Genomic DNA, 11,952 nt, shown 5'->3' with positions numbered 1-11,952 from the left:
GACCTCGTAGAGCTAGACAAGATATACGACGATACGGTTACCTATAAATCGTATAGCTATCCTTAGATCCTAGTAGGATATCGCGAGTATATAAGCTACGCTAAGGCTAAACAGAAGAAGATTCCTATACTTACCCTCGATAAGAAGATCGCTATCGACTAGAACGCTATTATCTAGCCGTCCTTTAGAGATAAGGACTATATAAGTAAGCTATTTAAGGCCTATATAGATAAGATTGTAGCTAACCCGCCTACGGGCTTTACGGTTCCTACAAGAATCGTAAAGAACTAGCTAGAAAAGACGATAAATAAGCGACCGGTCCCTAACGCCTTCGTACCGGCGACTACGAAGGAAGACGTAGTTAATTCGCTCGCGGATTGTAACGAGAGCGCTCGTTAGTACAACGTCGACGAGACGTAGGATCCGGTATCCTCCTACCTCGTTCCTAATAACGATTATAAGCCGGACGAGGGCGATACTACGAACGCCGTTACCTTTAGTAAGATTCTGCCCTAGGCCGCCCTACTACTATCGCGAAACTAAAACAACGGGTCGCGAGGCGGTCGCGTTAACAAATAGCTAGATTCCGATAAGCTAGGCTATATACGACCTCGTATATATAGTAACTATAGCATGCCGCCGCTACTGCCTCCGTTATATAAAACGAGTAACGACGCCGATAATACTACTATATTCCCTAGCTCGATTAAGCAGATAGACCTTAAATTGCCGCTACTGCCGACCCTGCTACTATATGCCCTAAGTAGCGCCGGCGGTCGCTTATAACTAGTAGTTAATTAGACAATGCTTACTAACCGCTCTCTTAACTAAAACGCACTTCTTATATATCGGTAGGCTAAGTAATACGACGACCTTATAACGTAGATAAAGGATAGTAGAGATGCGATGCTAGTAATAGCCGCTTAGAATCGCGTAGTAGTATAGGTCGCGCTTTAGACCGGCAAGCAAAATATAGCGCTCCTCGTAGATAATTTTCTCCGCGATACTACTAGCAACCTGCCTATCGCCGCCTTAGTTCTAGCCGATTCGCTAGCAATTCTCGGCGGTAGTATTAGTAATACTACCGAAGCGGAGATTAACGGCCTATAGGAGGTAACTAATTAATACCTCGGCAAATACACTTTAGGCCTAGACGCCCGCTATAGCGACGGCTTAATCGATTTTAATAAGCTTACTAAGAAGATAATGCCTAACGCGGCGCTAGACACTACCTATAAGACAGCGGCGCATATAGCTAAGGTTATAGGCCTATATAATAGCATTACTAAGGAGATAGATCTATACGTCCTCCGTAAGAAGGCTACTATTATACCGACCGTCGCTCGGCTAGAGCCCTCTACGGAGACCCTAGAGTCGAAGCGTAAGCGTAAGCGCGATACCCTTAACGCCTAGGCCGACGATAGTTCGCCTTCTACCCCTAAGCGCGGCAAGAAGCACCCGTTAGTATAAGCGAGTAATAGGATATAGTATAGAAAGTACCTATTAGTAGAAGCATTAGTATAGCCTGTAATACGATTAATAGGATATAGTATATAAGTATTAGCATAGTGCGCAATTCTATTAATAGGACATAGTATAGAAGGCACCTATTAGCATAAGTATTAGTATAATATAAACAATAGGAGACGGTACTAAGAAGCATTAGATAGCGTATTATATACGAGGGCGTATAAGTCTTTCCTTTTAGGGGGGAGGTTGTTACGGTTTAGACATTAGTGCGGCCGATCCTGCTTCGGATACTATCGATCCTACTATAGATTATAACGATTAATATATATAGTTTCCTAGGCTAGTAACTAACTAACAATTAATTATCTTTATATACTAGAATCGTGTCTGTCTCCGCTCTATAGAGCGTATCCTAATAACTAGTAATATTAATAGTAATACGACGATAGTACATTGTTTGCTATTTAATAGGCGTAGGTCGATATAGGCGTAGGCGCCTTACTATTAATCTACTACTACTACTACTAGCAATAACAACCTTACTAAGTATAATAACCGCGATAGATAAGGGACCTATTCGCGCTAGGCGAGGGCACTTAATGCGTACTAGAGTATATAGCGACTAGTCTCTATACTAATTAGTATAGATATAGTTACTAACCTCCTTTGCCTTCCTTCTAGCAACCTCTGCCGTCGCTATTTAAACCTACGTAGGTTACTAACTTAGTACTTTAGAATACGTACGCTATAGGCGACGGCACCTATCGATATAATATACCTTCTTTAAACGACGGCAGTTTAATAGACGTTATACGCTATATCCTTTACTAATAGCGACTTCTATATATACCTACTATACTAAGCGGTCTTCGTTACTTAATAATCGCCGCTTATATACCTACGCTATAGCCGTTAAACCTCCGATAACATATACTATAACAGTCGCTAATCGATATATTACAACTAAGTTATAAGGAAGCGTCTACTTTTATTAGAGACCGCTAATTTCTATTAGAAGAATAGTAACGAGTGTTTAATAGTAGGACCTTTAGTAGCGGTAGCGGTAGTAGATATAGTAGTAGTAGATATAGCGGCAATAGACAATAAGGGTAAAAGTAAGTAGATATACCTCGAATTTAGCGTAATAGCTATACTATACGTTAACTTTAGCTTTATTAAGTTATCGCTAGCAACCTTAGTAGAAATTACTATATTCCTAAAGCCCTTTAGAATTTGAAGCATATTTCAACCAAATTCATTAGGGGAGTTGCTAGCAACTCGAGGTTGGGGGTAGGACAGGGGTAAAAGTGGGTCGAGCCAATCAGCGCGAGTTGCTGATATACAGACACCTGTCTGGCGCAGCATCACAGCAACAGCAGCAGCAGCGAAACAGCGGGTGTAGCCGGCCGGCCGGGCTGAGCCTATTCTATTTCTGCGAGCGCTAGCGTCAAAGCTTTCTGATTCGATGGAAGCCATGTCCGTCCGCTTCGCTTCACTCACTTCCCAGAAGCCACATCGACACGGACATCGACACCCGCCAGCGAGGAAGGCTCCCTGCCGTGCCATCACCCTTATACATCCCCCCCCCAACATGGAGGCGCTGGTCATACACCGCAGGAACAATTTCGATGACGAATCGTACGTACCCGCTGCAGGCGAAAAGCTTTTCACCTCTGCTCGCACCCGAGATCTGTGTATCACCGCGCGCAATCTTCCGAAGCGGCCCACTGCAGAGGTACGGGATCGATTGAAGTATCGTTGTGCATGTGACAAGTCGCTAAATCGAAGCTGAACCCACAAATATTCCGCCTTCATCTTCGTCTCAGACAAGAAAAGGGTGCTGTGGCATATCGGGCACCTCGCCGCGCTCGTGTCATCTCGCATTCAACCTCGTCACCACTCACCGCCGCTTTTCCAGCGCGCGAACAGCACATCGCCCTAGAGAATTCCTACTTCATGTCGTGCTACCGCCTGCTCTCGCAACAAAACGACGTGTCTGTGCCATCTCGGCCGCACTGATCGGTGCGACTCCATACCTAGTTTCAGACATGTCAGTAACCGTATGTGCTGAATGAAGAAACATGATGACCACTCGTGCAGGTGATGCGCTGTTGATCACACATCAAGTGGCATGAGGTGGAGTAACGTACCAAGCGATAACAGCCATGCCCAAGAATGCGGCGACGCAGCTGAACACAAGCGCAACAATGCCCTTGGCCGTGAAACCAGCCGGCAGCGGTGCTATACTCAAATTCTGCCCGGTGAGGTCGAGAGGATCGATGGTGTTCGCTGCCGCGTTGCCTGCTGTTGGTGTGGCGCCCGCTGCGCAGACGTCATAGTGATTCTGAGGAACACTCACGGTCTTTTGAATTTCCAGTGGAGCCTCAACCATTGTGGCGATCAGTCCGCTGACCAGATGCCATTCTGTTCATCGTCAGCTCTGCATATACACGGTTTCGTATAGATTAGCTTACCAAGATGGCAGTGGAAAAGCCAGATGCCAGGGTTGTCGGCTCTGAATCTGATGACAAAGTTACCATTAGGTCTGACCCAAAACGTATCACGGCGCATTGGCTTCTGCGGGAAGTCGGTGTGATTGTTCGGGTCATAGTTTCCCCACTCTTCCGGGCTGCGATAGATGACTTGGAAGTTGTGCCCGTGCAGATGGAATGGATGTTTGCCCGGATCATTGTTGTTCAGAATGATCTCGACAATATCGTTCTTCTGAAGCACGAAAGAGTTGGTGTCGCGGCCGTAGACAGTGACGTTGTTGGCGTACTGGCCGGTGGTAAGAGCGGTGTAGAGCGTTGGCACCTTTGGTCGGACGTAAGTGATGTCGTTGAACCATGCATAGTTCGCACCATCTCCCAAGTTGTTCATCGATAAGTTAAGGTTGAACGAGTAATCGGCGTGATCGTATAACTCGAGCTCATCTTGTGGTACGAGATCAAAGTCGTCATATTGACCATCCCAGCTGTCGAGGAGAGCAGGTTCTGGGTTCGGCTTTGCCTGGTCGTATACAAGCCATCCTGTCACGTTGGTTGGCAGATCCGGCGAGAAGGAGTCGAAGAGATCGGTGTCCATGCTGCTGACCATGGCGAAGTTTGCGTTGGTGTCATTCTTTGTCGTCACTAGGAAGCTGTATCGTTGAGCAGCGGTCACGTAGATCATCTCTGCCTCGGCGGGCTCGGTATACACGCCATCGACTTCGACTATTCTCATGGTGTGACCTTCGATCCAGAAGTACTGACCGGCGAACGCAGCAACATTCGACAAGCGGAAGTAATAGGTCTTGCCAGGTTCCACGGCGATGGTAATATTCTGCATATCGTTCATCAAGGCAGACTTGGGCACCGGCTCAGCTCCTGTCGGGTTCTCGACGCTGATGAACCAGTCGATGAGGCCTGGCATCTCATCGTGGTACCAATCAGAAATCGTGAGCGCGACTTCCTCGTCGAATTGACCAATGTATGGGTTTTCCGGGTCGTGAACGATGAATTGCTGTCGCAGGCCATCAGGATACTGTCCACGACTGTGAGAATGGTACCAGTATGTGCCTGGTTGATCGATCTAGCGGCGCGTCAGTACATCCGTCGCGAACGGCTCGCTCGCTCGAGCTGACTTGCTGTGAAGTTGTACACAAACGTGGACCCAGGCGGGACGTCACACTGTGTCACTCCCACGGGTCCGTCCATCTCATTTGTGCCGTTTTGAAAGAGTCCATGGAAATGGAGACTTGTGCTTTCGTTGCCCAACTGAGGTTCATCAGCAAAGATAGATGATTACCAAATGTGGCCTACGAACCTGGTTGTGCATATTCACCACGACTCTGTCGCCTTTGGTGATGTTGAGACGCGGCAGAGGCCACTTATTGTTTATGCCAATGACCGGTCGCTCGTGCATGCCATCTGGGTTTGCCCTCACCCAAGTGATGTTCCAATCGAAAGTCTGTGTCGCGGCTGTCGCCAGGCCCGCCAGCGAGCTTGCAAGAAAAAGACTCGAGGGCATCATGATTGCAATCACCTTCTATTGCCAGTGGGAAGATTTGGTGCAATCGCGTGCTCAATGCCCGCCGCCTGTGTTGAGAAAAGATCAAGTCGTCGCAAGATTGATTAGATGTGATAAGACAAGATGGCGAGCATCAATCGCCACGGTCTTCCTTCCCTTGTGAGGCTCCCGAGCGTCGGAGGCAGGGCAGGCAGAGGTCGGGCGCGCCAAGTACAGTACCTTAACAGGAGCTCTTTTCTTGTGCGGCACACAGCACAGATGGAGTGAACGATCCGCTCCAAACTGGGCGCAAACAGGCGAGGCCTACTGCCAAGTTTGCTTGTACCAGGACGATCGCTGGTTGTTCTCTGCAGCTCAGTGGTGGGGGGGTCAATCATTCGACCCTGCAAGGCCAGACAACGGCTCTCCCCACGTGTTGACTTCTCCCTCGTGGACACCCAGGATGCAACAAGGTAAGGTATGTTTCGGACGCGCAACAACGGAAAGCACCTCGGCCAAGGTAGTTCTACCGCAAAGTGTTGGGTGACCGATCTTCCAGTCCAAGACTTCCTGTGCTGATCTAGAGACTAGCCCTCGTCGAGGCGAAGTGCCGACCCGGCTTTGAAGAGCTTGTCTGACTGGCAAGACTTCCAACAAGCTTTGCGCTAAGTATCGATCATCTGATATGATAAGATCCGAGCCACCGTGCGGAACACATGCCTTTCTTGCAGGTGCACTCCTGGACGCCGAAACAACATGGCATGTTCAGGAATAATCCCTTGTAGCGCGCACAAGATTGCAGACACGAGCCAACGGTGCGCATTGCCCAACTGACGGCATTGTCGCGGCACGGCACGACTGCGGCTGCGGCTGGCGTGAGAGCTTTGACCCTCGTCCGTATTTTGAGTTACCGCGAGCGTATTCATCCCACCCTCGCACCCTCGCACCTCGCCTCTGCGGCACTCAGCAGAACTGTTGCTTGTCGATCCCGCGGTGCAGTACTGTAGCAGAAAGTCCTGCGTTGCTGCAGCTTGTCACACCATTAGTGCGACTTCGGCGGCATCCATCGGCAAGATCAACAACTCATGGTCTCGACGCGCTGACTAGGTACTGTACGGCGCTTGCCACACAGAGCCGTGCAGCTATTTCCTCAGACGCCCCATCAGATAATCTGCCTTTGATCTCATATCAGATCATCTTGATCTTGAACACGAGTGAATATTCAGGCCCGGGCCCACACTGCCATACCACAGTCAACGACTGCGACGGCAGAACACCGCCACTATGGTCAACGTCTTCGCAGTTCCAGGTATGCTCTTTCCGTCGTCACGCCTCTCGTCGTTCGAACATGCTGACAATGATGCAAAGTCTTCTTCATCTGCTTTCGAGAATGTCTCGAGTGCACAATCATCATCTCAATCCTGCTTGCCTTCCTCAAGCAGAGCATTGGCGGTCCGCAACAGGATCGAGCGATGTACAAGAAGCTGCTGAAGCAAATCTGGTTCGGCGTCGGTCTGGGAGTCTTCATCTGTCTGGCAATCGGCGGCGCATTCATCGGAACATTCTATGGTCTCGGCAAGGATATCTACGGCAACACTGAAGACATCTGGGAAGGCGTCTTCGGTCTCATCGCATCCATCATCATCACCATCATGGGAATCGGCCTGCTGCGAGTCTCAAAGCTGCAAGATAAATGGCGCGTGAAGGTAAGTAGGCGCAAATCAGTGCACATACCATGTCTGAGTGATTTGCTGACCTCATACCCTCTCCCGTGACAGATTGCGCAAGCTCTCGAGAAGCACCACAGTGGTCAAGGTCTCGGAATGGGATCTCGGTTCAAGATTTGGTGCGAGAAGTACGCCATGTTCTTGCTGCCGTTCATCACCGTCCTTCGAGAGGGATTGGAGGCCGTCATCTTCATCGGTGGGGTTGGACTTGGTTTACCCGCGAAGTCTATTCCATTGGCCGTGGTTTGTGGTCTTCTTGTTGGGTGCGTCATTGGATACATCATCTACAAGTAAGTCTCTTGCGTCTCTATGCAGTGTGATAGATACTGACTCACCTCAGGGTCGGCAACACAACCAAGCTGCAGATCTTCTTGATCATCTCAACCTGCTTCCTATATCTAGTTGCAGCGGGCTTGTTCTCCAAGGCTGTCTGGAACTTTGAGATGAATGCATGGAGCAAGTTGACTGGTGGTGATGCTGCTGAGACTGGTTCCGGTCCTGGCTCCTACGACATCCGCAAGAGTGTATGGCATGTCAACTGCTGCAATCCCGAGCTGAATGGTGGCGGCGGATGGGGCATCTTCAATTCCCTCTTCGGCTGGACCAACTCGGCGACATATGGCTCTGTTATTTCGTATAACCTGTATTGGCTGGCGGTCATCGTTGCCTTTGCATCCCTTGGATTTTACGAGAGGCGCGGCCACTGGCCGTTGCTGAAGCCCAAGGCGCGATCAACGGACCATGCGACCATTGACAGCGACCAGACTAGCGAAGACTTACAAGAGAAGAAGAACCACGCTGTCGTGACAAGCCAACACAATGCAGAAATTTCGGATTAGTGGTGAGGATATTGTCTAGAATAATGGCGGTGAGAGTCGTGGCCGAAACGAAGTATGATTGAGAAGCATCATCGCGAGACTATGTAGCCATGGCCTTAAGCTTCAATGAAAGTTGCATGAACTAGCACTGAGCACATTTGAGAGCATAGAGCAGGTCATAGGGATGATGAGGAATGGCACGCGTGCAAGGATGGGCTTCCCACCCCTGCGTGCCACGCTGCTTACCTAAGTGCCGGATGATATCACGCTCTTCGTTGCCTGTTCGCGTGCAGCAATTCTGCTTCTTAGACATCACTACCATTCACGCCTACCTTCTACCACCGCCAAAATGTTCTGGCCATATCCTTGAAGACTGCAGAGTGTGCCTGTTTTCATAAGCAAGGCACTTGTATCTAATTGCAACAGGCGCGAACCGTTGCCGCATTATGGACTCCCCGATGAGCATCAACCACGGCGATGATGACACGAAGGAAACCGTGATAGTTGATCCAACTGGAGACCTCATCCTGGAGATATCTCACGAGAGCGCAGCGACTAAATCCGCTCACCAATATCGCGTCAAAATATCGAACCTTCGCACGCATTCGCACTATTTCGCCAGCCTCCTTACTGGTCGATTCGGCGAGAGCGAGAAGATAGCACAAGAGCATGCCCAGCTAAATGAGAAGTACGGGAGTATAGCAAAAGCGCCTACAGCCGAGCTTCCAGTCGTGTACATCAAGGACATTGGTCGTATCTCTGCTGTAAAGTCCATCGAAGCATTATGCCTGGACCTCCTCATTATACTGCACAGCAGAGACATTTCAGGAATACCGCCCGTAGCCAATCTTGCAAATCTGGCAATCGTGGCAGATCGATTTGATGCACTCGATGCCGTGCGCAAGTATGTTTCTCGGAAAAAGATCTTTCGGACAATCGACAGTAAGACTACACATAAAGCAGACCAATCGCCTTCGGAGGAAAAGGTGAGGCAACGGCTTCTAGCTTCGTTGCTACTTGATTATCCGCCATGGGTCGAGAAATATTCTATGCGTCTTATCACAAAAGGCTGGGTCGGGAAAGAAGCAGACGAGGATGCGGCGTTGTGGTGGGACTTGCCGAGGGGCCTCGAAGAAGAGCTTGCAACTCGGCGCGAATACATCCTTGACACGATACAGTCAACCTTAGCTCGCTTCTTTGCGTTGTACAGCTCGCGCGAACGTCAGTGTCGAATGGGCTACGACTCGTCCGCAGCATGCGACAGCTATCAACTTGGAGAGATGGTGAGGTTCTTTGCGCGAATTGGTACATTGCGAGTACAAGGCACTATATTCGACACTGCAGAACCTCCTGCGCCTTATGCGGGCGACATTTTTGCATTGATCGAATCCATGCGGCAGGTCTCTGAATACCAGATCGACAAGTTCCATTCTCATTGCGGCTTCCGGACGAGATTGCTGCCAATACTCGATGTTGTCACCGACGCCCTGCAGTACACCGGAGTATGCGCGGATTGCTGGTCGCAGAAGAGAATTGAGCATGCTTGGACCGATGCAAAGCGCCCTTTGCTTTGGAAGAGGCAGTCTTATCGGACAAGAGGCCTGGGGCACGAAGAACATCATGCTCAGACCAAGTCCTTGTTCATGGCCTCTGAGCGCGAGTGGGCTTAACGGAGTGACGGTCAGGTCTGCTCCGGTACAGCCTTGTGGCCTCTCACGCCCACAAGTAGTGCATTCAGACGCAAAGCAGCGCCACTTGGCCGGCACCTCCGCCATCGTGTAACCACTCTCTCCACCTGCGAGAATCTGGGGGAGCCGGTCATAGGCAATAGCGTTTGAACATGGAAATAACATCGGATGAGAGGCCTGAGCACAAGGAGCAACATGCTCAGATCAGGTCGGCATTATTGGCCTCTGAGCGAAGGCGCAGTTGACAACAGCGCATTTTGGCCAAAGGGTTCTTTTCTCACTTCGTCTGATTTGCTGCTAGAGTCCTGATAGGAGGCATTGCCAGTCTCAACCGGCTTCAGGAGAAATGGCTTGGTCTTCAGGCTTTCAACGCTATTCACTCTTTTGCATTGAGAGCCGCCAGCTTACAGAGGGCGAAGCTTTTTGCCCTCCGGCTGCGGTGGGCGGTGCCAACCAATTGAATTTTGTCCACGTGCTCCACTTGCACAGCCCTCCTCCAACCGAGTTGTGACATGCATGATCCTCACCTCGACAGCATCTGGTCTTTATGTCTCTCTCTGCGTTGTTGGAACATGGCTTCTATGCATCGCCCAGCGGCAAGGTACAGTAGTGACAGGCTTGTAGAGGTTGCGGGCGATGCAGCGTCAAGAGACGTCAAATGAACAGCAAGATGGAGCTCGTAAGTGTATAAGACGGCCATGCCATGCCATGCCATGCCTTTCTCGCGCTCTTGTCTTCACAACTCACGGTTCACGGCAAATTACCTCAATCCTCAGTGGTCCCTGCCTCACGGATAGCCGCAGCAAGCCGTTTAAAAAGCAATCACCATTTCATTCAGCAATCATGTCTGTCGCAACTCTCCCTACCCAACCTTCGCTACTTCCGAGTCGCACCGACTCGTCCCTCAGAAGGCAAATTGCCATGTTTGATTCACTAAAGCAAAAGCTCCGTCGCAAAGACAAGAGTAAAAGCTCGATATCATCACATAAGCAAGACCGCATTCCTCATCCACAAGCGCGCAGCACACCATCAATGCGACGACCTGCGCCAGCACCAACCCGACTTGGCAGCAATATCCCCGATGCGCCTCCAGCCTACTCAGCGGCACCTAATGCAGCTCCCGCGGTCCAGCCTCCATCAACATCGCTTTCCGCGCCCGAGGCCCAGGTCGCAGATGACCCCTATGCGTTCTTGACTAGCTTCGATACCATTTTCCTGATTGACGACTCGGGCTCCATGGCAGGCGGCAGATGGCGAGAGACAGCGCAGGCACTCGAGACCATTACCCCAGTCTGCACGCAACACGATGCAGACGGCATCGATATCTTCTTCCTGAACACGCGCGAGTCATCATTTCACCGCAATGTCACTTCAGCGAGCACCGTCCGCGAGATCTTCCAGACAGTACGACCGGGTGGCGGAACACCGACCGGTCAGCGCCTCAACCAGATCCTGAAGCCATATCTTCGCCGCTATGAAGCCAGTCCTGAAATCGTCAAGCCGATCAATATCATTTGCATCACCGACGGCGAACCGAGTGACGATGTCGAGAGTCCTCTGATCCAAGCGGCAAAGAAACTCGACAAACTGGATGCACCGGCATGGCAAGTCGGCGTGCAATTCTTCCAAGTCGGTCGTGATGAGGAAGCCAAGCGACATCTGAAGCAGCTTGACGATGAGCTTGCTGAAATCTCAGGAGACGACGAACTGCGAGACATTGTAGACACAGTGCCATTCATGGGCGAAGAGGGAACGCACCTGACCGGCGATGGTATTCTCAAAGTCGTGCTAGGAGCAGTCAACAGGCGCCTTGACAGGAAGAAGAATAGGGACCTTCACAGATGAACTTGACCGCGATGGTTCATTTCCGCGGCATCATTAGTTTCAGCAAAGGAAGCCTCGCGCATGAATTTAACGAAGACGGTGCAAAGACAGCATGTCGCCGCAGGACAGCCGTGCGAGTGGCGCCAGGCACAGGTGTGATGCCAATGATCCGAACAAACCGACTCGAGATGGACATGGAGGCTTTATTACACGACCAGATCGTGCAAGCTGAGCAGCTGATCAGATCCGGCATTTGATTCTTGGACGGTGGCATTGTTGGAACCTGCCACTGCGTGTGCGAGGCGTTGTATCCTGGTATAGAGATAAATTATACGTCAACGGCCGAGGAAACCAGACCTTGACCGCAACCGAATGAATGATCTCCCCATTTTTCGTCCCCTTTGACTTATTACGTGTGCAACGTACTTGATGCTGATG

At 50.3% G+C, this 11,952-nt stretch overlaps 4 protein-coding genes across 4 annotated transcripts; 3 read left to right on the top strand and 1 right to left on the bottom strand.

Moving 5' to 3' along the window:
* Positions 1-2,861: 2,861 nt before the first annotated feature.
* Positions 2,862-6,391, bottom strand: MYCFIDRAFT_210254 (uncharacterized protein). Its single transcript, XM_007924915.1, has 5 exons — positions 5,275-6,391; positions 5,097-5,225; positions 3,945-5,040; positions 3,621-3,894; positions 2,862-3,506 (listed from the first exon to the last, which is right to left on the bottom strand). The coding sequence occupies exons 1-5, from the start codon at positions 5,479-5,481 to the stop codon at positions 3,425-3,427; spliced, it is 1,788 nt and encodes a 595-aa protein (XP_007923106.1). The 5' UTR covers positions 5,482-6,391; the 3' UTR covers positions 2,862-3,424.
* Positions 6,392-6,741: 350 nt separating this feature from the next.
* MYCFIDRAFT_213895 (uncharacterized protein) lies at positions 6,742-8,146 on the top strand (the record flags this gene model as incomplete). Its single annotated transcript, XM_007924914.1, has 4 exons — positions 6,742-6,766; positions 6,826-7,163; positions 7,236-7,474; positions 7,525-8,146. The coding sequence occupies 4 exons, from the start codon at positions 6,742-6,744 to the stop codon at positions 8,021-8,023; spliced, it is 1,101 nt and encodes a 366-aa protein (XP_007923105.1). The 3' UTR covers positions 8,024-8,146.
* A 428-nt stretch (positions 8,147-8,574) lies between these two features.
* MYCFIDRAFT_98467 (uncharacterized protein) lies at positions 8,575-9,471 on the top strand (the record flags this gene model as incomplete). Its single annotated transcript, XM_007924913.1, has 1 exon — positions 8,575-9,471. A coding segment is annotated over one exon (897 nt), but the record flags the coding sequence as incomplete, so codon positions are not given.
* Positions 9,472-10,722: 1,251 nt separating this feature from the next.
* MYCFIDRAFT_131580 (uncharacterized protein) lies at positions 10,723-11,535 on the top strand (the record flags this gene model as incomplete). Its single annotated transcript, XM_007924912.1, has 1 exon — positions 10,723-11,535. The coding sequence occupies one exon, from the start codon at positions 10,723-10,725 to the stop codon at positions 11,533-11,535; it is 813 nt and encodes a 270-aa protein (XP_007923103.1).
* Between the last annotated feature and the right edge of the window lie 417 nt (positions 11,536-11,952).

Source organism: Pseudocercospora fijiensis (genome assembly GCF_000340215.1).
Source record: "Pseudocercospora fijiensis CIRAD86 unplaced genomic scaffold MYCFIscaffold_2, whole genome shotgun sequence".
NCBI lineage: Eukaryota > Fungi > Ascomycota > Dothideomycetes > Mycosphaerellales > Mycosphaerellaceae > Pseudocercospora > Pseudocercospora fijiensis.
Note: the sequence above shows the minus strand (reverse complement) of the source record. Positions and strands in the feature narration are given on the sequence as shown.

What these genes read in the sequence shown, in the direction of transcription:
- MYCFIDRAFT_210254 (XM_007924915.1), bottom strand. Translation starts at nt 5,481, where the DNA reads ATGATGCCCTCGAGTCTTTTTCTTGCAAGCTCGCTGGCGGGCCTGGCG. An exon ending in TGGTGAATATGCACAACCAG is followed by an intron (nt 5,226 to 5,274) that starts GTTCGTAGGCCA and finishes GATGAACCTCAG; the next exon opens with TTGGGCAACGAAAGCACAAG. An exon ending in GGCATGGCTGTTATCGCTTG is followed by an intron (nt 3,507 to 3,620) that starts GTACGTTACTCC and finishes GTCTGAAACTAG; the next exon opens with GTATGGAGTCGCACCGATCA.